The sequence below is a fragment of the Pipistrellus kuhlii genome, unplaced genomic scaffold (assembly GCF_014108245.1).
Source record: "Pipistrellus kuhlii isolate mPipKuh1 unplaced genomic scaffold, mPipKuh1.p scaffold_m20_p_11, whole genome shotgun sequence".
Classification (NCBI taxonomy): Eukaryota; Metazoa; Chordata; class Mammalia; order Chiroptera; family Vespertilionidae; genus Pipistrellus; species Pipistrellus kuhlii.
Genome location: NW_023425416.1, coordinates 6,981,437 through 7,004,479, shown reverse-complemented (window position 1 = coordinate 7,004,479; position 23,043 = coordinate 6,981,437). Strand labels below are relative to the sequence as shown.

At 41.2% G+C, this 23,043-nt stretch overlaps 1 protein-coding gene across 1 annotated transcript in view; it reads right to left on the bottom strand.

Annotated features, from left to right (window-relative positions):
* LOC118715053 (cadherin-related family member 3-like) overlaps positions 1-22,486 on the bottom strand; it is a 28,545-nt gene extending 6,059 nt beyond the window's left edge. The window contains exons 1-9 of the mRNA XM_036430643.2: positions 22,182-22,486; positions 20,893-21,089; positions 18,834-19,011; positions 16,370-16,532; positions 13,891-13,993; positions 10,821-10,919; positions 5,831-6,063; positions 3,408-3,579; positions 759-1,003 (exon numbers count right to left, since the gene is read on the bottom strand). Of these exons, the coding sequence (XP_036286536.2) occupies positions 759-1,003; positions 3,408-3,579; positions 5,831-6,063; positions 10,821-10,919; positions 13,891-13,993; positions 16,370-16,532; positions 18,834-19,000 (1,182 nt within the window). The 5' untranslated portion in view covers positions 19,001-19,011; positions 20,893-21,089; positions 22,182-22,486. The remainder of the gene's footprint in view (positions 1-758; positions 1,004-3,407; positions 3,580-5,830; positions 6,064-10,820; positions 10,920-13,890; positions 13,994-16,369; positions 16,533-18,833; positions 19,012-20,892; positions 21,090-22,181) is intronic.
* Positions 22,487-23,043: the final 557 nt, after the last annotated feature.

Below are 23,043 nucleotides of genomic sequence, written 5' to 3'. Positions count from 1 at the left end.
GGTTTTTTTAGGCTTGTATGCCTCTATTATCTGCTCCACACAGGATAAAACCCTTTTTTGCAGCTTGAGAGAACAGTGTTTTCATAAAAATCAAATATTCTGGTAGAAAGATGTATCATCCATGTTGTAAAAAAAAAAAAAAAAACGACTGTATTTCAAAGGACAGAAGACAATAGCATACACGAACCACACAGTCTACTGCAGAGGCTTTCTCCTTGGGTGCCTCTGAAGCTGTTCCGGGATCCTGCAGAGGCTTTGCTGCTCTATTTTTAAAATAACAAAACACTAAAGGGTCTGCTAAACTTCATAGCCTCAGATCAAACATTAGATGAAATGAATATAACACATGCACTACAGTGCCTAGCACATGGTAGGTGCCCATTACTATGAATGATATGGCCAACAACAGAGAGTAACATTTAAAAGTGCCGATTTGTAGAGATATTTAACTGGTAGATTTCATTGGCCAGTGGGCCTTTCTGGTGGGTGGGACTTTCAGACCACCTAAACATAATTAGTTCCTTGTGCTCCACCTGCAATTATCACAAATGATCACCACGGTTTATACGCACAGTTTACATTTAGGGATGCACACTATAAAATGTTGCCTGTTGGGTGGGTGGGGTAGAGAGCAAGTGGAAAGGCATTTGGGTGAAGGTGTTGGCCTATATAACCTGCTAGCCCTTTTAGATGAAACTTTTATTTACAAGAGAATATTTCCCACACAGAGACCCAAATTAAATTCCATAACTCTTTACTTCCGAACTGGTGGTTGCAGAAGGTGGCACACTGGCCCTTGCCACATAAATATCCATAATAGCAGTGCCTGTCCTAGGCTTGGTGGCTTTGCCATATTTCAAGTTGTCATCAATTATGTGGACCACAAGATGGTACTGCCGCTGCAATTCAGCTCCAGATTCAAAGTGAAAAGCGTTCTTCACAATTAATCTTGGAGTATTTGAACCTCGAGTTGGGTCAAATCCGAAGTGATGGTTCTCATTTCCTTTAAAAGGGATAGTTGAAAAAATATTTTGAGATATGTTAAACGGTTTCCTCTAACTGTCATAGGTAGCTTTTTAAACACAATAGTGATAAATAAATAACATTTCCATTGGTCTATGAATTCCTACATCTACACAAGGCTTATAATAAATTGAAGTCAAGTAAGTAATAAATTCAGTTGGTTAAGATCATGAATCCTATCTCCATATAAGGTCAGGAGGATCAGACTATTATCAAATTTATCTGCCTTAATTGCTTCCCCTTCCTTTATCTCCCACTCAGAGAAATTTTGTTTCCACTGTCCGCTTAGTCTAGATCAATATCAGATGGGCCAGTCAGACCACAAATATCTATTGAGCCCCTTCTCAGTTTCAAGTCCAGTTTCAATGGCCCTGGAGACACTGTTGTAAAACTACATGCACATAATACCCCCACCACCTAGCAAGAGAAGCAGACATGGAGCTAGTCCTTGTAAGGAATTGTCAAGGCGATTACTGACATCCACACTCCCATTCTTTCAGGTACATGACAGCAGGTCTGACCTCCAAACTTTAGAAACTTCTCTTTGTTATACTGTCTCATGATACCCAGTAATTTTCCTTAATAGAACTTTTCATACTTTGTAATTTTATAATTGCTGATCTTACCACTCATGCAATGAATGATGAGTTCCATAAATATAAGATTCATATCTATATTGTACCTTATTGTGTGCCCATCTTTGTGTGGGTGTGTGTTTTTGTTTATTTATTTGTTTGTTTGTTTGTTTGTTTTACACCCTGCAGTAGAATAGCACATTACAGGTGAATACTAGGAGTAGAACTAACATACTAGTACTAGTATACATACTGTGTGGCACAAATTTTCCTAATTTATTTTTTGGGGGGAGGGTTAATAAAATATTTTATTTACATAGTAACTCTCATAGTTCAAGGATAAAAATAATGTTGATTTGTAACCGAATAGTGGAATGAATTAATGGAAACCTTGACACCCAGGAATCACTTCAATATATATATATATCCCAAATTTTCTACTATGTAAAAGCATGCCCCTACTTCAGCTTCCCTCTCCTTTTGAGAATTTTATTCTATCTTTTATACTTCTCATTTAATAATTTTATGATCTTCCTCAGGCTGGACCCATCTGTTCATACTACTTCTTCTAGGCCATGCTCTCTAGATTCACTGAGCTCTGTAGACATTTATAGCTGCCATTGGGGGCTAGATTACTTGGCTGTAACCATGGTGTGCTGTGATCAGAAGATCTCATGGAAATCCTGAGGCCTGGGTAAGGGTATTCAGAGTACGAGGGCTCCTGCTGGGTCCTCCCACCTGACTCTGGGGCAAATGGGCAAAGGTGAAAGCAAGAGAGAAGTGCCCTGGCTGGTGTGGCTTAGTTGGTGGGTGTCATCCTGTGCACCAGAGGTTGCCAGTTCAGTTCCCCATCTTTTAGTACATATTTGGTCTCCAATGAGTTTCTCCCATCTGTCATCTTATGACCAAAGTTGATATGGACCTCTGTGAATCCAACAATAATGCAGCTGAAAACACCTATCCTAGAGAATCTGTAACCTATCACATGGAAAGGGGGCTGCACAAGGACAACAGCTGTTGTTCCTTGTAACTTAACCAGCAGTGTTTCCCATGCAGGTCCAAAGTCTCTTCATTGTCATCGAAATGGATGATAGATTGCTCTAGCCAGTTTGGCTCAGTGAATAGAGCTTTGGCCTGAGGACTCAAGGGTTCCAGGTTCAATTCCAGTCAAGGGCACATAACGCAGTTGCAGGCTCCTCCCCATCCTATGCCCTTGTCAGGGCGCGTGCAGGAGACAACCAATCGATGTACTTCTCTCACATCAATATTTCTCTCTGTCTTTTCCTCTCTCTTTCACTCTCTCGAAAAGTCAATGGGAAAATATTCTCAGGTGAGAATTTTTAAAAAAGAAATCAATGATATTCCACAAGAGGAATTAAATTGGATATATGGAAGTGAAAAGGATTTCTTAGGGAAACTTAATGCCATAGATATGAAATAGCTTAACATTTATAAACATCGTTATTTCCAAGTTTATATCATGTCGAAGAGGATACGATTAATGTCAATTTAAGACATGCTCATGATTAAAAGGAATAAGAAAAGTCCGAAACCGGTTTGGCTCAGTGGTAGAGCGTCAGTCTGCCGACTGAAAGGTCCCGGGTTCGATTCTGGTCAAGGGCATGTGCACTGGTTGCAGGCACATCCCCAGTGGGGGATGTGCAGGAGGCAGCTGATCGATGATTCTCTCTCATCGATGTTTCTAGCTACCTATCCCTTTCCTTTCCTCTCTGTGAAAAATCAATAAAATATATTTTTAAAAAATAAATAAATAAAAGGAATAAGAAAAGAAATAATAAAATTATTCACCAGAAACTATCTCAAAGCGCATTTCAAAATCTTGTGAATCTCTGTCGTGGCAGTTTAGTTTGAAGCCATTGACATTTGTCCCAGGAACAACATTGTCAAAAATGACGGCCTTAGAGAGAGAGGGTGTGCAGACAGGTGCCTCGTCATTCTCATCTTCGATGTCTACAGTGACCTGTCAGCAGGGAGGGAGACAGAAACATCACATCCACGCCATTTGACTATTTATACACAAAATCTGAAATAAGCATCTGGGTAGAGACCGATCACTTAGGATTACTAAATTAAAAGTCTGCCATTGTGAGTCTGAAGAAATGTTCCTGCAGATTTGGGTTCTGGCTGTCAACCAACTATTTGGCTGGCTTATTATTCCTGGGTCAGCTGTGACATTCGGTGTGGCCATTAGGGAGAGCTTTGGGCTCATTAGAAGAACCTGTAGAAAACTCAAAAATTTCATAAATGAAGAGAAAAGGAAAGCTGAAGAATAGAAACTGAAGAATAATGCTTCTAAAAAGTGTAATTCCTTGAACCTTTTAAATATTTCTGCTTAATGGCAAATATATCCTGAGTTTGCTCTTTTGTAACTTAGGGTCCTCCTCTGCATCATTCTCTCAAGCCCAATATGTTTTTTGGTAACAATATGATTACTTCAAAGTGTGCTCTGACTTTAATCAGGAGCTCTTATCAACCTTGTCTTAATTAAAATGCCATAAACTGGGAAACCATGATTTACATGGGAAAAGATCAAAATATCAAGGATTTTTAAATGTCAGTGATCGAATACCAGTCGGATAAGAAAGGTTATCTGCCCACTTTCAGATGAGTAATAACTTTCTCACAACATTTGCAGAATCATCCCTGGTGTGCTCGTATTTGCAAGTATTATCTTTCTAAAACGTTTTCTGTATTGTTTTAACAACACAGCTAAATTCTTTGGGAATAATTCAATCTCTAATGCTACTTCTGTAGTTGAATGCAGCTATCTGTTCTCTTCTATATGTGGGGTGCTTTCATGTGATGCTAGGGAGACTACCGTGATATAATGGAAACAGACAGGACTGGAAATCTTTATTAAAACTTTGGGCCTTCACCTTGCCAGGACAGCACATTACAGGTGTATACTAAGATAGAACTAACATGTGTATTGTGTGTGGTATAGATTTTGGTACAAGTGACTTAACCTTGTTTTCTTCATCTGTAAAAGTGGGAAGACAACCAAGCTACAGAATCCTGTCCACTTAACTGTAGTTTGGTCCCCGTGAAAGTCAATCTAACTGGTGCTCACAAGGACACATCAGGAAACCTAATCACCACATGAGCAGCAAGCCAGGTCTCTGTACAGTAAGAGGAAAGGCACAGTGAGTCATCAGGCCAGCTGGGGATCTTAAAATTCTTCCACCCTGCCCTAGCTGGTTTGGCTCAGCAGATAGAGCGTTGGCCTGCAGAGTTAAGTCCCAGGTTCAATTCCAGACAAGGGCACATGCCCAGTTGTGATCTTGATCCCCAGTAGGGAGCATGCAGGAGGAAGCAGGTCAATGATTCTGTCTCATCATTGATGTTTCTTTCTTTCTTTTTTAAAAAAAAATATATTTTATTGATTTTTTACAGAGGAAGGGAGAGGGATAGAGAGCTAGAAACATCAATCAGGAGCCTCCTGCACACTCCCTACTAGGGATGTGCCCACAACCAAGGTACACGCCCTTGACTGGAATCGAACCTGGGACCCTTAAGTCCACAGGCTGACACTCTATCCACTGAGCCAAACCTGTTTCGGCTCATCATTGATGTTTCTCTCTCTCTCTCCCTCTCCCTTCCTCTCTGAAATCAATATAAAATGTATTTTTTTAAAAATTCTTCCATCCTATATCTGTTTCTTTTTCAGTGACAAAACCTTCTAGTCATTAATAACACATACCACATCATTAACACAGCAGCATTCACTCTTGATATCTGTTAAGAATTCTTCGATGCTTCTAAAATAATTTAGAAGCCACACACACTATCCCCCACTGCAATGCCATAAGAATGTCCCTTGGTTAACTACCTTCGTTGTAAACATTACCTCCCAATGAGAGGCAGCCTGGGTTTGCTCAGTTCTACAAACCCTGAGTGACTTCAAGTAATTTTTCTAAACTCTGTGCCTGAGGTTTCCCATCTGTAGAGTGGAAATGATGATAATATTGCCTTCCATGAAGACTGAATGCAAAGATGAACTACATCAACATATAAAATGTGCCAAGAACAAGAGCTTGCACATGATAAATGTTAGATGTGTATTTGCAATCACTACAAACTTCTAAATCTTGTGAGAATTACGTTTATTATGTGACCACTTTTCATTGTTGTTCCTTGACCATTTCAATTTTAATAAATTAGAACTTAATGGATCATCTTTATTATATCAAAACCTGAGGGTCTCTACTCACCACGGTCATCGCTGTGCGAGGATGAAGTCTGTCACAGTCCACACCTTCCACCGTGAGGTTATACTGCTTCACAGACTCGTAGTCTGGCTGGGTGGTGAGCTCAATCATTCCAGAGCGAGGGTGAATCCAGAATCTTTGTATAACTTGAATGTCACCACTAGCTATTTTGTACGTAACACAGTTTGGTGGGTAGTCTTCATCAATGGCGGTCACTCTTCCAACTTTGTAGAAAGCTGACATTAACAGTTATTAAGGTTCATTCTTGTCATGCAGATACACAAGTTTTAAAAGCTTGACAAGTCTTTGCCTTCCAAATAGTATCATAGTTTCTCAAATGGCCAATCTGAATGCCTTTGAACAATGAAATGTGCTTGAAAAGCCTAACTCTACATGATGGAAGTGGCTTAAGTCAAATAATATGAGTAAACCAGAACTTCATAATATCAATAATTACATGTATTGCATGCTTATTTCCTACTACAAATTATACTAAGACTAGAGGCCCAGTGCACAAATTTGTGCATCAGTGGATCCCTCAGGGTGGCCTGCAGGGATCCAGTGGAAACCTACAGTCCAACACCACCTGCCACTCCTGCCTGCTGCTCCCACTCATCCCGCCCCTGCTGTGGCTGCCACAGCTCGCACCTAGTCAGTTGTGATCAGAGGCACTTGCCAGCCATGAGCCCTGTGTCTGATGCCTGTCCCGACCTGCACCTGTCTGTCTGGTGTGGGTAGGGGGACGGAACACAGTGCCCAACACCAACTTCCTGGAGGCCAGGCAATGCTATCAGGATCGTGCCAGAAGCACAGGTTCATGGTGCCTGACCCATTCTCCTGAAATTAGACTCTAATTGGAGTGGGGATGGGAGTGGGGGCTACACAGCATATTTATAGTAATAAATAACAGGTATAACAGACTTGCCCCTCAGTCATTTTCTGACTGGACTATAAGTTCCAGGGAGGATGGATACCAGACTTTCTCCATGTAGTGAACACCACCACATATGACTAGACTCCTCCATGTAGTGAACACCACCACATAGGACATTGCAGTTGCTAATCATCAATGAAAATTACAGTGAAGGAACTATTTAATGGGACACCGTCAACTGCAGCCTCAGAGGATTTCTTTCAGTTTGCATCTTTTTTTTTTAATATATTTTATTGATTTTTCACAGAGAGGAAGAGAGAGAGATAGAGAGTTAGAAATATCGATGAGAGAGAATTATCGATCAGCTGCCTCTTGCCCACCCTCCACCAGGGATGTGCCCGCAACCAAGGTACATGCCCTTGCCGGGAATCGAACCCAGGACCTTTCAGTCCGCAGGCCAACTCTCTATCCACTGAGCCAAACCGGTCCCGGCTGCATCTTTCTTTGACTAAGGTTCATCCGTCTCTGGTAATGTTATTAAGCAGGCAATGAACACAACTCAGAATACTAACAACAGAGAAAACATACTTCTGGAAAAAAAATAATATTTCATTATGACAAACCCAGAGTATAAAGAGTCCAACCTCAAAAAAGGTGTTACAAATGATCAGCGACCACTTAAAATAGATTAAGGTAAAATTGCCATCTCTATCCTACAGTTCTAGGCAAAGTTGGCACTGTTTTTGCATTTAACACCTGGTTAAGCATAATGGAAAGCCTATCCTTCTGTATATATAAAATTAACCCTCCAATAAAATTAAAAGTCATCTTGAGCAACTTTAGCTAAAGTTTGAAATAGAGTAATTATGAAACTCTGCGACTCTGCCAGACATCTTATCAAAAACCATTGGAAATGAAATGTGTTTTCCCTTGTGACCTGCAACCCACTGTGATTCAATTTTCATGTATTTTCTTCTAAATCATTTCTGTTAAAGAAAAAAAAAACTTTTTTGATTATGCCTACCTTCTTTCATAAGCTATTTGTCAATGAGAGATTTAGTTGCTCATTACAGACCATCGAATTTTATTTTAAGTTAAATATTATAGAGTCCCATAATTTTGTTAGGATAACAAAAAAGCCTCATGTGGTGCTCAAGGCACTCTGACAGACTATGCTAACCAACAGCATGAAAAACACTGCACGTTAATGGATCGTCTAATGTGCTCCTGGACTACAAGCTAAAGGTTAGATATTCTGAGGAGAGTTTATTTTCAGAGTAGTTTTAATTCCCTCATTTAAAATGAGCCATGACTGAGCTGTGTAGATGGTTTAGTCTCCTCTGGGGGGGGATTGCCTCAGAACACCAACCCTCTTTTAATTTCATTTATTCTTTGTCCTCTGGTAAGGAAGATCAAAGAATGTTTTGTGTGTGTTTTTAATGGCAAGGAAAAAATACTGGCACATGGTAGGCACTGTATTGTTAGTGGTTATTATTATTATTGGCAATACTGTTGCGGCTTTTGTCAGTATGAACCATATACTTTACATACATGTAATTATCAGTTAATTCTCATCTCAACTATGACATTGTTATTGTAATCTCTATTTCCCAGATGAGAACTCGAGGGCACATGGAGGTTATATGACCTGCCTAAAGTCATTTGACTAACAGTGGCAGAGATAGAATTCAAATCCAGTTCTATTTGATTCCAACTCTCGTTTTTCTGCTACATCATGCTGCTCCCTATGAAGATGGAAAAGTCCTCTCTCTGTTACAACAGGACATTAACTAGCCTTTTGGAGAGTAGATCACACACACAACAAGATCCCCTTATCTCTTCGTATGAATTCTCTGAACTTGTGTTCAAACTCCTGGTAACCTCAATCATCAAAATTCATCAAAAAAAAAGCAGATGAAACTACAAAACAGAGACCTGGACCAGGAATTTGGAAGTCTGTATTACCCATCGTCTCTGCCATTCACTAGCTGTGTGGCCCAATTCTCTGTCCCGCGCCCACGGTAAAAAAAAAAAAAAGGTTGAATCTTTGCAGTCCTTCCAAATTGACAGTGCTATAATTGAAAATTCTAAATTCTTCCCATAAGCCATCACGAAGGTATTAAATTATGATTAAGAAAAGCTAGCCGTATTCAACACATTTAGAGAGTCCTACCTTGAAAACATAAAATTATATTTCAGGACAGCTTCAGATAGTTGGAAAAGAAACGGACATACCATTGGTAAAACACTTGGTTCCTACTATTTGCTATCTTTTAAAAATGCCAGTTTCCAAAGGCAAACCTATAAGATGGTGAAAAGATCTGGGGCTTGAGGAGGGGAGAAGGGTGAATAGGCAAAGCACAGATAGATTTTTAGGGCAGTCAAACTATTCTGTATGATACCCTCTGGTCACACACCTATTTGTGTGTGACTATACATTTGTCCAGACTCATAAAATGTACAACATGAAGAGTGAACCTAATGAAACCTATGAATGGTGGGTGATAATGACGTGTCCATGTAAGTTCACCAGTTGTAACAACTGTACCCTGGGATAGGAGATGTTGATAACGGAGGAGGTTATGGGTATGTGGGAGCCCACAGGTACGTGGGAAATCTTTGTACCTTTCTCTCAATTTAAAACTAAAACTGCTCTAAAAAAATAAAGTCTATTTAAAAATGCCCCAAAAAATAAAATAAAAAGATAAAAATAAAAAAGCCAGTCTTAATTTTTAAATCCAGACTGGTTGCTGTGAATATTGGAGGGTCATGGAAACCCTTCAGTCATCTGAGGAAGGCTGCAGGTCTTTTCCCTGAGGGACCCTGGAAACCAGTGCTCACCCCCTGCTTTATACTTACAACTTATCAGTTAGGCGATCATTAGAAACATGTGAACTATTTAACTTCTGTATAGAGACTCACCATAAAGCACTTCTAATAAAACTCCCTAGAGCTAGAAGACTGCCTGAACTGGAAGAAGTCAAAGAGAAAAAATAAATAAAGGGAATGAGGCTCTATCAACAAAAGGAATGACAACAAAACTCTATGGCGGAGCAGCAGGATCCTGTTTACACTAATTCAGTTTATATGCAATTTTTTTAGAACTGTCTGGTTATCTATATGTGTAAAAGCCAAGCTACCAGAAGGTCCAGTCACTATGACATGCATTGTGGCAACCAACCACCCAATCAGGGCCCTGATCAGCACCCCCCAATCGCCTGTGTTCCCTTCCCCCCCGGTTGGTCTCCCACCCTGATCGGGGGTGGGGCCGACCAGCCAACCCTCCACCTTCCCTTCCCTGCAATGGCCCACCCCTTATCAGCCCCCACCGAGGCAGGCAGCAGACCCACCCATGCACACATTCGTGCACCAGGCCTCTGGTAAACTATAAGATTCAACTGTTTTATGTTCCAGAACTAGGACCATACACGTGCATTCATTTTACAGAGTTTTAAGGATTTGTTCAAAACTGCATGGTAGGGCCAACAAAGAACTAAAATCCGAATATGTGGGCTTTTTAGGTCTAGTCTGTCCTCAAAACAGTTGTGTAATCATTGTATTGTTTGCAAGGAAACAAGCTGGTTTGAAGTAGTGGGATCTACCTGTGATGTGCTGGCAAATGATTAACAACCAACTCTCTGAGAAAAAAGAAAAATAAAGAGTGTGTGTGTGTGTGTGTGTGTGTGTGTGTGTGTGTGTGTGTCCTAATTCAATTCTAAGTCATGGCTTAGAAAGGATCTTGACTCTGGACCTGAAATCTGACCTCAGATGTTCACAAGATATAAATTGCATGGACAATGGCCACATTGTCTCTACTACCTTTACATGGGACCTAATCCAGAAGCAGGAAAGAAGAGAAATGGAATAAAATTATTGTGATGTCTATTTGTCCATCACAAAACAAAATCTGAGATCTGACATCAAGTTGCAAGGGAGCCTTTGAGGAGCCATCAGGATGATATGCTGAGGTCGCTGCCATTCTCTGAGGGTCTGGAACCCTTAAAACTCCCTCTCCTGCTTATGCTTTGTCACCTTCCCATTGGTCACCCATTTGGGATCTGGTAAGAGTTTCCTTGTGCTTCAACATCATGGAATGGGGGGAGGAGAGGGATCTCTTACCTCCTGATGTTTCTGGAACGGAGAATGAGTAGTGCGCAGCTTTAAACACGGGGCTGAAATCATTGGCCGGAGCAATCTGAACAATGATCATCACAGTTACTGTAAAATTGAACAGTGAATAAATGCTTTGTTGTATTGGCAGTTTTAGTCTACAAACAAGCTAAATGTGCCCCCAAAATAGGCTTGTTGGAAGATTTTAAACTACAATGAGATTCTCTCTGGTCCCAAATCCCTATTCCCATGCTCTACATTCTCAGGGAATATAAATGAATTCTAGCCAAAGATATATGTCATCTGCATGCCATATCTTATTTTATACAATAGTGAATATGTATGTGTGTATCATATATAGCACATACCGGTATAAGTGTATAGTTATATATTTTATAAAAGGGAGTTTATTGTATTGTTCATGAGTACAATCTCTTCCATTAGAGATTTTCTTGGAGTGTCATTCTCAACCCAGCATATGACATACTACAATACTTTCTGCTTTTACTGTATATGCTAGGGAGTGACATGGAAAGAGACTTGGAAAAGGCATGTTCAAGGATTGGCTTTGACATATCCTCTATGGCCTTGAACTAGCTTAACTTCTCAGAGGCCCAGTTTTTTCATCAATTAAAGAGGAATAATATCAGTTTCAATCTCCCACTTCATAGTATGTGAGGACAAAATGTGATCATGCCCAAAAAAAGTTTATTTACACTATAAAAAGCTAAGTAAAAAGTAGTCCATGTATTTTACTTACCTCACCCTGATGTGTGTGTACAGTGTGCCATAGAAAAATAAAATCTATTATTTATTTTAGACCAACAAGCTCAAACTAATGTATGTGAAAGTTGTTGAAAATAAGGAATTTGATGGTCAAACATAAAGCAAGCAAATTGCAAAGAGGAAGCTTTTTCTAATAAAAATAAAATAATAATTAACATTTAATATGCAAAGCATTAGTAGTAGTTTTGTCCCCATTTTACAGAAGAAGAAACTGAGGCTCTCAGAGTTAAGTGTTTTGCTAGGTTACACAACTAGTAAGATGTGGAGTGGGTACTGGACTTAGTTGTGTCTGCCAACATCTCCCAAAACATCTCCTCTAAAATGCTTAATATGTCAAGTGCAAGATGCTGAATTAAACAATGATTTAAAAGTTTCTTTATGGCAAGACTTCATGGATTTCTGATATGTCATTCTGTGTTTTGAATGTCCAGGTATGCATTGCTCTCCACAGTTATCTGACCCCAAAATTTTTGTTACTGGATTCTCTTATATTATAGAAATCATGTTCTGAAGAACACTTGTATAGTGTATCTCCCGAAAATCCATGCCACCTGTCAAACGAGAAAATTTAATCTGGGATCTATGGAACCCCACTTAAGAGAATCCATGGCATTCTTTATATTAGTTGTGTTTTTCCAGGAATAGGGTCTACAGTTTTCATCAGCATCTGACATGTGTCCTTAACCACCAGGAGCGGTTAGGAAGCGCTGCTCCACAGACACAGGTGATTCATGTGAAAGCCTCTATGTTTCCTTCAATAAATCCCAGTCAGGTGCCATAAGAGCAGGTGTTGTTTCCAACTTTGCTATACTATGATTTTTGTTTCATACATAAAGACTCGAAATTGTGCTAATTATCGGCCTATAAAAATAGACTGCATCGTGTGTGCAGTGATAAAAGCACCCTTTATGAGCAGTTGTTATGAATAAGTTGGTGTGTGAGGATCAGTGAGGATGTGGATTTAGTACTGTGAGATTTTTTTTTCTCTCCTTCTTGGAGAAAGGCTCCAATCCGGTGAGAAGAACAAATTCTTTATTGGACTAGTTAGGCCAGTAGGATGAGGAACTGCAAGAAAAAAAGCATTCTCTCTAAAAGATCAGCCGGGCTATGCAACAGGCTTTTGCATGAAACAGTAAGACTCCCTCAACGAGAAGCAGAGAAAACACAAAAGGAACACTTCTGAGCATATTGTCACGATGTGTTCCTGTCCCCTACACACTCCTCAGCATAGTTGGGCCACTTTAAGTCTACAAATCACATTTAAAACTTAAATTTAAACTTAAACTCTTACATCTGTGAGTCAAGTGGGATCTAAAGAATTTGAAGTCTTTTGCTTAAAGTTCAGCACTCAGGTCCTTTCGTTACAAACCTGTCTGACACATACCACCATTCCACCCTCCTATGTCCATGCAAAGCACTTTCCCACTGCTTCCAGCTGTAAGCTCAGAGTACTTCTTAACTCAATGGTCCAGGCAAACACCACCAATAGATCAGAATTGGCAGAGATCAAAGCCAAACATCACTCCTAAGTTTTCCCTCAGGCATTGACATTTTACTGCTAAGCCTGTGTCTGTAATCACATAACCATCTTCTTGAATGTTTTTATGCCAATTGCCTACTACAATAGATTACTTATTACCATAAGTTTCAGATACAAAACAGACACTTGGCATGAATAATAGATGTATCCAGAAACTTTTGTGAATCCGTTTTCACAAATACTTCTACAGCAACAAATTCACTCTTAAAAAAGAGTGGTAACATGTAGTTGAATATGTAAATGATCCCTTGGGGCACTCAGTGTGCATTCTCACTCATACAACAGTAAGCAGAGATAAATAGGTGTCAAGTGGTTGGCTAAGCTTACTCACCAGCTAAGCACCCTGCTCTGATCCACAGCACACAATCATATCTGTGCCTCAAGGTGTTTTACAACTACCAAAACATGACAGTTAAATCCACACGTGTCAAAGGACTATGACCGAGTAGATTTAATCCCAATGCACCAACGGCCCATTCTAGCTCAGGTTAGCCCAAAATGGTGCAGCAGTTATGAGAAGAACAAATAGCAGAGAAGAGATTAACCAAAGAACTTACACGTGTATATGCATAACCCATGGATACAGACTATAGTGTGGTGAAGGCGTGGGGTGGGGGATTGGGTGGACCAGAAGGGGTCAATGGGGGAAAAAGGAACATATGTAATACTTTCAACAACGAAGATAATTTTTTAAGTGAGGAGTCTAAAGCAAGTGCCTTACTTGATGCTCCTTGACAAGTTTATGAAGCTTACCCGTGTGGGAGGGATGTGGGTCATCAAATACTGAAATTGTCATTTCATAGGTGTGTCCAGCAGCAATCATCTCTGGGTCTTCATAATCCATTTCTTTGGCAACCTTTTGGGAAAAAAAATATTTCAGGAGAAGGGCCTGACTTTTTTAATGTACATGTTTTAAGTAATGAATCATTCTGGAAACAGTAAGGATATAGCCATTTTGGTTCAGTAAAGATGGCATCAGAATATGCTGAGACTGGTCCATGTGGCACACAAAGGAGACATCTTGGTGGGAAAAGGGGACCCCTTTGATCTCCTTCCAGAGCACCTTACTTTTGGACAAAGCATCCTGGCATAATAGAAAAAAAAATGGGTCACACCTGCCTTCAGTAAAATAATTAAAAAGAGAAAATACTTTGAAAGTACTTTGTAATTGATACAGCACTACAATAAATGTATGTTATTTCTATTATGACAAGTTATCATTTTTTAAATCCTCACCCGTGGATATGTTTTTATTTTTTAATTGATTTTAGAGGGAAGTGGGGGAAGAGAAACACCAATGTGAGAGAGAAACATTGATGCGTTGCCTCCTGTACATACCCCCAAAGGGGATCAAACCCGCAACCTAGGTATGTGTCCTGTTGGGGAATCCAACTGACAACCTTTGGATGCATGTACAATGCTCCAACCAACCTGGCCAGGGCTACTCGCCATTTTTTAAATGTTTATTAAGTACGAATAAGTTCCAGGTAGAATCAAAGGTATTAGGAATATAACAATAAACAATATGATCCCAGAGCAGAGACCTGATGATAACCCTAATATAATAATAGCATTGGCACAAAGGTCAGTTGGATTGGTCAATATAGCACCGAGTACCAGGTGTTTAGTAAAAACTACATTTTTTAAAATTTAGTATCTGAATACATTTATTCATTTATTCATTTATTTGAGGATATTGAGTACCCAGTATGCACCTAGCACTTCAGGAGGTGTTAATACACAAAAAAATGGACCACTCAGAAAATGGACCAACAATTAAATAAGCAGTTATAACAGAATCTAATAAATGTTTTTTTAAAGAATAGTTTATTGATTTTTAAAAAATATATTTTATTGATTTTTTACAGAGAGGAAGAGAGAGGGATAGAGAGTTAGAAACATCGATGAGAGAGAGACTTCGATCAGCTGCCTCTTACACACCCCCTATTGGGGATGTGCCCACAACCAAGGTACATGCCCTTGACCGGAATCGAACCCGGGATCTTTCAGTCCGCAGGCCGACGCTCTATCCACTGAGCCAAACAGGTTCCAGCAGTTTAATGATTTTTGAAGAGAGAGGGAGACATCAATGTGAGAGCACAACATCAATGAGCTGCCTCCTGCACACCCCCTTCCGGGATGGAGCCCAGAACTAGGGCATGTGCCCTTGACCAGGAAACCTCCTGGTGGGATGATGCCCAACCAACTGAACCACACAGGCCAGGCCAGAATCTAATAAGTGTTTGACAGGAGAAGAAGAAATTATTTTGGAAGCTCATATCCAGGAGAACTAAGCCAGTCATGGTAGTTAAAGAAGGTTATAGAGCCCTGGCTGGTCTGGCTCTGTGAATGAACATTAGCCTGTGAACCAAAGGGTTCCAGGTTCATTTCTGGTCAGGGGCACATACCTTAGTTACAAGCTCCTCTCTGGCCCAGGACCTGGCCGGGGCTCCTGCAGGAGGCAGCCAATCAATGTGTTTCTCTCACATTGATGTTTCCCTCTGTCTTTCCCTCTCTCTTTCATTCTCCCTGGAAATCAATGGAAAAATATCCTCAGGTGAGGATTAACAAACACACACACACACGCACACACGCATGCACACACACACACACAAAGCTTATAGAAATAAGTGGCATTTAAGACCTAATAGATAATTATGAAAATGTAGAAATTAATTAGAGGTAGGTGATAAGTGGAAGGAGTTTTTCATAAATAAAGCAGGCATTAGGTGATGCCCCAAATGTTAGTTGACATCATGCTTACAAAACTTTCATGTTTATCCCAACTCCATTTTTTTTTAATGACAGTTTGGCATTGCATTTCAAAATGAACATCGCCCCAGAAAACCCCTTGGCTCAGTGCCTACGCTTCCAAAATTCACAACATATGCAAAATTCAACTTGTATCTTAAGGTACTTGTCAAGAAAATGTTAAGGTGAGGACCAAAGCAAAAGAGAGGTGATTAGTGGCTTTCTTGGCCATATCTTCTGGCTGAAGTGAAGTGTTTGGTGATGTTGGGTGAAGGAACAAACAGGGATTGGCACAAAAGGAGCGCTGGCAGGCAGATAAGAAAGGACTTGCCCACAGGCCTTCCAGCAAGACAGCAGAGGAGGCCAGCCCCTCTGCTGTGTCAGAGTCCCTCTTGCTGACTCTGCCAGCACCCAGCCATGGCCATGCGGTGCCTCCCCCTCCTGGGGAGGACTCCTGGCAGATACAACAGCTGAGGCTCACCTGGACCCAGTTTTCAGCCATCGGCACTTGCTTGAAGAGCTGTCCAGGCCCCACTGGCCCTGAGCGTGGAACATAGTGAATCCTATCAGGAGGCTCGTCAAGGTCATGACACAAGAGCTTTGAAACTACTGTATTATTTGCAATCACCTCTTTGCCTGTGAACCTGTTCTTTCAGAAGAAAAGTCAGTTTAGATGGACAGTCTTTTAAAATGTACTAGTTTTCACATAAACATCCGGTAGTCTGATGAGCGCCTGTGTGTGATGCTCTACTTATCCCGAGTCCAGGTTTGGAGCATCATCTGGGAAGCCCTTTGCCATCTGGGCTATGCATTTGGCGAGACTTTCCTCGTTTTCTGGGAGTATTTCTTTTCCACACCCAGCCAGGGACTTGTTTAGGAGTCTATCGCAGATGTCTCGTCAATAGAGACGCTGGAGTGGGAATCAGAGCAGTGGGAATGTTCCCATCTGAGCGTCTGCACAGCAGGGTCAGAGGTGCAGTCCTCACCGCTGTGGTCACAGTGGATTACCTCCATCTCTCTGGGTCCACACACATCTTCCCTGCTACCTCTCTGCCCCAGTGCTCACGGGAAAACCTTCTAAATCTAAATTCTAACAAATCCTTCAAAGACTAGCATAGGTCTTGCTCCTTTAGGAGGCTCCCCTGGATACTCCATTTGCACGTGTTCTTCCTTTTAACAATTAAAGCACAACACACATAATTTAAAACTATCTCGTACTTTTTGCTGCTATCTTAAATGTAGTCATCTCATCACCCTGACAAGATACAACCGTCTAATAGCAAAGGAGCATAGCAAATACTTATCCTGTCACCTCCAGGGACTAGAGCCCTGGCTGCAGCAGGTGGTGAGTGTTTGGTTAATTAACTATGGTCTTCCTGGGGAAAGAAAAAGGAAAAAGAGGAGGAGATAAACAAAAAAAACAAAAAAAAAAGGTAACTTTTACTCAGTATATGCCAGCCCCTACTGAACACATTCCAAACCTTGTTGTATTTGATTTTTATAACAATGCTGTGATGTAGGTGCCACTATCATCTCCGTTTAAAGGGCAGAGTAATGGGGACCCAATTGAGACCACATGAGTGTAAGTATCAGAAGCTAGATCATCAGAGCCGGGAGCACAGAGGCAGCTGTCCTGTACAGCTGATAGCTTACGGTGGGGTGGGCTACATAGATGAGTGACAGGATGTGGGTTTAGAGATTAAGCTTCAAATAATAAAAACAGCCAGGCTGACAGGAATACAGCCCAGAATCCCTATCCAAATACCAAAATTCAAAAGCTCTGAAACTCAGGATTTTCTCATAACTTATTGGTCATCAAACATTACCTGAACTGACAGATCTTTCTTTGTCCTACTTATTGTGAGTATCCATATGTTTTACTACAGAAGTATTCATGGATTTGAATTTGGGACATTTACATAATATATGGTATATACTATATTACCCTCCTAAAATTAAAAAAAAAAAATCTTTATCCTGAAATATATCCAGTGCCAAGGGTTTCAGAAAAGGAATGATGGAACTATGATAGAGAGCATTTATGGAACTGACACACATACTCAGCACTGTGCTCAAAATGTTATGTAAATTATTCCATTTATTCTTCAAAACCAACCTATAGACCAAGTTATATTGTTATCCCATTTTATAAAGAAAGAAACTGAAGGCCGTGGGGCTTAAATAAATTACCCAAGACCACACAGCTAATAAGCGATAGAACCAGGATTTCAAGCCTGGTCTGTGACGCCAAAACATACACTTCCTTTTGTTTTGTTTTTTAATCTTTATTGTTGAAAGCATTACATATGTCCCCTTTTTCCCCTACTGTCCCCACCCCTGTATCAGGCCGTCACCACCATGTCTGTGTGCATGGGTTATGCAAATATGCATGCAAGTTCCTTGGTTGATCTCTTCCCACCCACCCCACCTTCCCTCTGAGATTCTGCAATCTGTTCTATGCTTCTATGCCTCTGGGTCTGTTTTGTTCATCAGCTTATTTTGTTCATTAGATTCCACATATGAGTGAGCTCATGTGATACTTGTCTTTCTCTGCCTGGCCTATTTTGCTTAACATAATACTCTTCCATGAAGTATGAATTACACTTTGCTCAGGTCCCTCCATGCTGTCTCAAAGGGTAAGTGATCCTTCTTTTTTACTGCTGCATAGTATTCCATAGTGTAAATGTGCCACAGCTTTTTTACCCACTCATCTACTGATGGGCACTTGGGCCAAAACATACACTTCGAACAACTGACTGTCAGATCCAGGACAGCAAGGCTGTTTAGCTTCCAGCAGCTCATTTCTGAGGACCAGAACATGAGACTGAACCGGATCAATGTGATGATTAACTGGCATTTAGTCAAGCCAGGAAGTACAGCAATACCGGTACCTCTGTTCTCCACTCACTCTGAGTTCTCAACCCAGCCTACTCCGCTCAGCTCACCTAATCAGATCCTGATCGCAGAAAGGGGGGTTGTCATTGATGCCGTGGACATAAACCGTCACTAGAATTGCCGCACACCGCTGCTCCTGGTCACAGGCCTTGATGGAGAAGGACTGAACGCGTGCAAACCCAGCCCTCTCCACATCAAGGCGTGCAGCGGTCACCATGGTCCCGTGCTCTGTAACAAAACAACACGCCGTGCTGCAAACCAGCTCCTGCTGCCGTGACTTTATCACGTAGCAATGAAAGAGATAAAGGATGAATTACACCCTGCTCAGTAGAATTAAAAAACTGATTTAAAATGTAGGCACGATGCATAATTGTTTATGTGCTGTCATTAATCATACTATGTTAGCTGGCAGCAAAAACACAATTGGGTTTCTGTTTTTGGTTGTTCTGTTTTGTGTCATTTTGTTTTACTTAGGAGACCAGGGAAGACTTTCTAGAAGAGGGGGCTTTTATTTAGGTCTTGAAGGACATGTAGGATAAGGAAATGTGGGTGAGCGGGAGGAGATCATTCCCGAAGAGGGAACATCAGAAGTGAAAAGAGCAACAAGATCATGACTCCCTTCCACCCACCCACCCACCCATTCATTCAGCAAGCATTCGCGGAATGACAGCTATGTGCCCGGAGCTGTGCTGGGCACTGAGTACACCACAATGAAGCCTGCCTTCACGGAATTTACAACCTAGCCTGGGAGACAAGCCACTAAGCAAGTGTAAAACAATTCACTAGACATGCTACCAAGGAACTAAAAACTATAATGTGATATATTTAATGTCTAATGATCAGATTCTGGAAGATGCAAGGACCAAGGCGGCCTTGTGCTTTGGCTGCAGTGTAACGGACAACAGGGAAACAAGAAACACAAAGACATTGCAGAGAGAGACAAGAGACATGGATTAGGGGACAAAGTGAGAAGTCTGAATTCCATTCCAAGTGCAAAGGAAAATAAGAGGAGGGTTTGACTTTAAGAGGAGGCGTATAATCCAATTTGACCTTTTCCCTTACAGTCATCCCAGGTGATCTGCTGAGACGAATGAAAGAGTGTGAAAGCAGAAGCCCAGCTAAGAGATTTGTGCAGTGATTCAGTTAAGAGCGGATGGGATGTTAGTGGACTGGGGCTTCCCTAGAGGCAGGATGGGAGAGGAGGATTTGAAGGCAATGGTTTATTTGGGGGGTGATCCAGAGCAACATGGTATGGGTGTGGTGAGGCAGAGAGGGCAAGGCTGCCAATAAAAAATATATTATCAAGCAAGTTACCACTGTGGACAGTTAGAGCTTAATATCACCGGGGAACTCTGAGAGCCATTGCAAAGTACACACTCAAAATTGTCCCAGATCAGGGACAAGGAGCAGGAGCATTTATGTACCAATTCTCTTCAGTATTTGACTAGGAGCTAATGGAGTGGGTAGTATTTTTCCAACACTTTGAATCTGCTATTTGCGAGGGAATGGGGCAGATGTCAGTCCCCAAATAATCCCTCAAGCAAAGAAATGCAGCTATTGGCAGTGAGAAGTCAGGAAACTGAAATGCTAAGGCCTGAGGGTGAGAACTGAGAGCATCCCCTGCCCTCTCAGTACCATGCTCAACCCTGCACATGTGCTAAAGATGACCAGCTCCTCTCTTCTCAGATATGCCACAGCTTCTGACAGCCACCCAGCCTCAGCCACAGCTGATTGGCTGAGAAGTGAATGACTGACTCTAGAAAGTCCAATCAGATTCTCTCTCACAAAAATTTGGACCTGAAGCAAAACAGAAATTTAGATCTGAGAAGATGCGCTGGAGGGTCCTGTGGAGTGCAGAGCTGAAGTGGTCGTCAGCAGCAGCTGTGGAGAGCCACGTGTTGGGTCATCTGTGGACAAAGAACTGGGCTTGCAGAGAGTTATTCAACAGAAGTTTATCAAGCACCTACTATGTGCTTCTTCCAGGGATTCTGCAAATGAAGACAATCTGATACCCACCCTCCTGAAACTCATTCTTAGAGGGGAGACATAAACACATGATAACAACAGCACATAAGTGAGATGATTTGCTGAAAATAATTCCCAACCTACCTTTGTCAATTGCAAAGTAAACATTCCACGGATCTAGTCCAAAGGTTAACTCTCCCAAATCATCCTCATCGGTGGCCTGACACAGGCCAATCGTTTTCCCAATTGGGATTTCTTCATCCAATGTGATGTTGACTTTATCGTGCTGAGTCGACTTTATAGAAGTAACGCTCAAGACATCATTTTCAATATTGAATAACCTTGTTGGAAAAGAAAAGGCTGTTAGAGTGGTGCTTGCTTGGCGTGTATTCTTTTCTACCCCTTATGGAGGTGGAGGGGTAAGGGGCTGGAGGTAGTCATGGTGACAGTGGCAACTGACAATGTTAATAGCTAACCCATTTATTTAGCACTTGCCCATTGTTTAGAACAATGCTGAGTACTGTTTCCATTGTTTCCATTTATTTCTCAGTCCCAGAAAGTAGATACCTCCCCACACACACACACTTTACAGATGTGGAAACTAAGCTTTTAAGAAAGTAAGTAACTCAGAAGTAAATGTCAAAGTGGCTGAGGTAGGATTTGACCCCAAGCCTGTCCTACTCTAAGAGAATCTATTCATGCTTAACCACTGAGCTCTTAGCCCCCTATAGTAAGAACCAATGTCTTAAAATCGCTGACCCCAATGTGTTTTTATAAAACCCTGGTGGTCATTTCAACCAGAATTTCCTTGAAGGTTGTGAGAAGTAATCCAGCCTATTAGACATTAAGAACACTAACAATACCTTATTCTGTTTCAATTTCAACACATTTTATACTTTAAAACTATTTTATTTGCCCCAGCCAGGTGGTTCAAGGGGTAGGAGCATTGTTCTGTATACCAAAAGGGTGCAGGTTCAATTCCAGGTCAGGGCACACAGCTAGATTCCTGGGTTGTGGGTTTCATCCTTGGTCAGGGAGGTTTCAGGAGGCAAACAATCGATGTATCTCCTCTCTCTCTCTCTCTCTCTCTCTCTCTCTCTCTCTCTCTCTCCCTTTCTCTCTCTCTCTCTTCCACCCTCCCTCCCTCTCTCCCTCCCCTTTCTTTCTCTCTCCCTCTTTTCCTCTCTTCTCTTTCTCTAAAATCAATAAAAACACCCTACAGTGATGATTTTTACAAAACTATTCTCAAATTTCTGTTTTTAAGAAAGCCTTTTCATTAGAATCTTAAGTGATTGTTTACATTTTACTTGTTTATTTTCCTTTTCAGGGAAAAGAAAAACATTGCATACTAATGGAAATTTCATTAATGAATTTCAGAGACTACATTTTCCTATCCCATTTTCAAGGTCAGTTAAAGAGTTCTATTTTCTTACCTGCAGGTGAGAACTGGGTCTTTGTTGTTGACATTGATGAGGAAAATCTTTAGATTCCCGGCAGTGAACAGTCCTCCGGGATCAACCACTGTAATAGCTAGAGTGAAACTGAAAGTGTAGCCACAGGAAAGACAGTTAAGATTTTACAGTAACTAACAGGCTTTCACAGAAACAGAATCTCTGGGGCTTAACTGACCCGTTAACACAATTGACTCATTTAGTTAAATTGTCCGTCAAACCAGCTACTATTTTAACAGTTGGAAATGACTGACACTTGGTTAGAATCCAAGTTAACTAATCTGTTGGAAGAACAGGCAGGAACTTGGAAAGGTCTGCTAATCCCCATCAATAATAAAAAGCACAGCGGCTTGCTCAGCCTGGTAGAGATGTTTAAGAGCTCTCACCCTTAAACACCGACCTCTCAACACTGAAAACTGATGACAACTGCAAAGGAGAAGGTGGTAAGAGCACTTCAAGACAATGTAGTGACCAGGGGGGCATGTTAGGAGGGGTGGGTGACAAAGAGGTTTTATTCCAGCAATATGTGTATGGGTTTGAGGCATGAAAGTGCTTGAAATGGGGGGGGGGGGGGGGGGGGGAACAGGGGAGAGGGAGGAGAGGATGTCCTAATGGACAGATGACTGTCCATAACTGTGATCCAGACAGCAGTCCGAGCTGGCGGGGCCTGTCTTATAGCACTGACAGCCCCTTCACATCCTGGAATCTGTTCAGCCCCAGGCAAACCCGGACTGTCGCTCACACTTTTTCAGAAAAAAAAAAAAAATCTGTTCTACCTTGAAATGTACTGATAATTGAGGCCAAAATTACTCTTTTCCTTCTTTTAGACTAAAAATTGAACAAG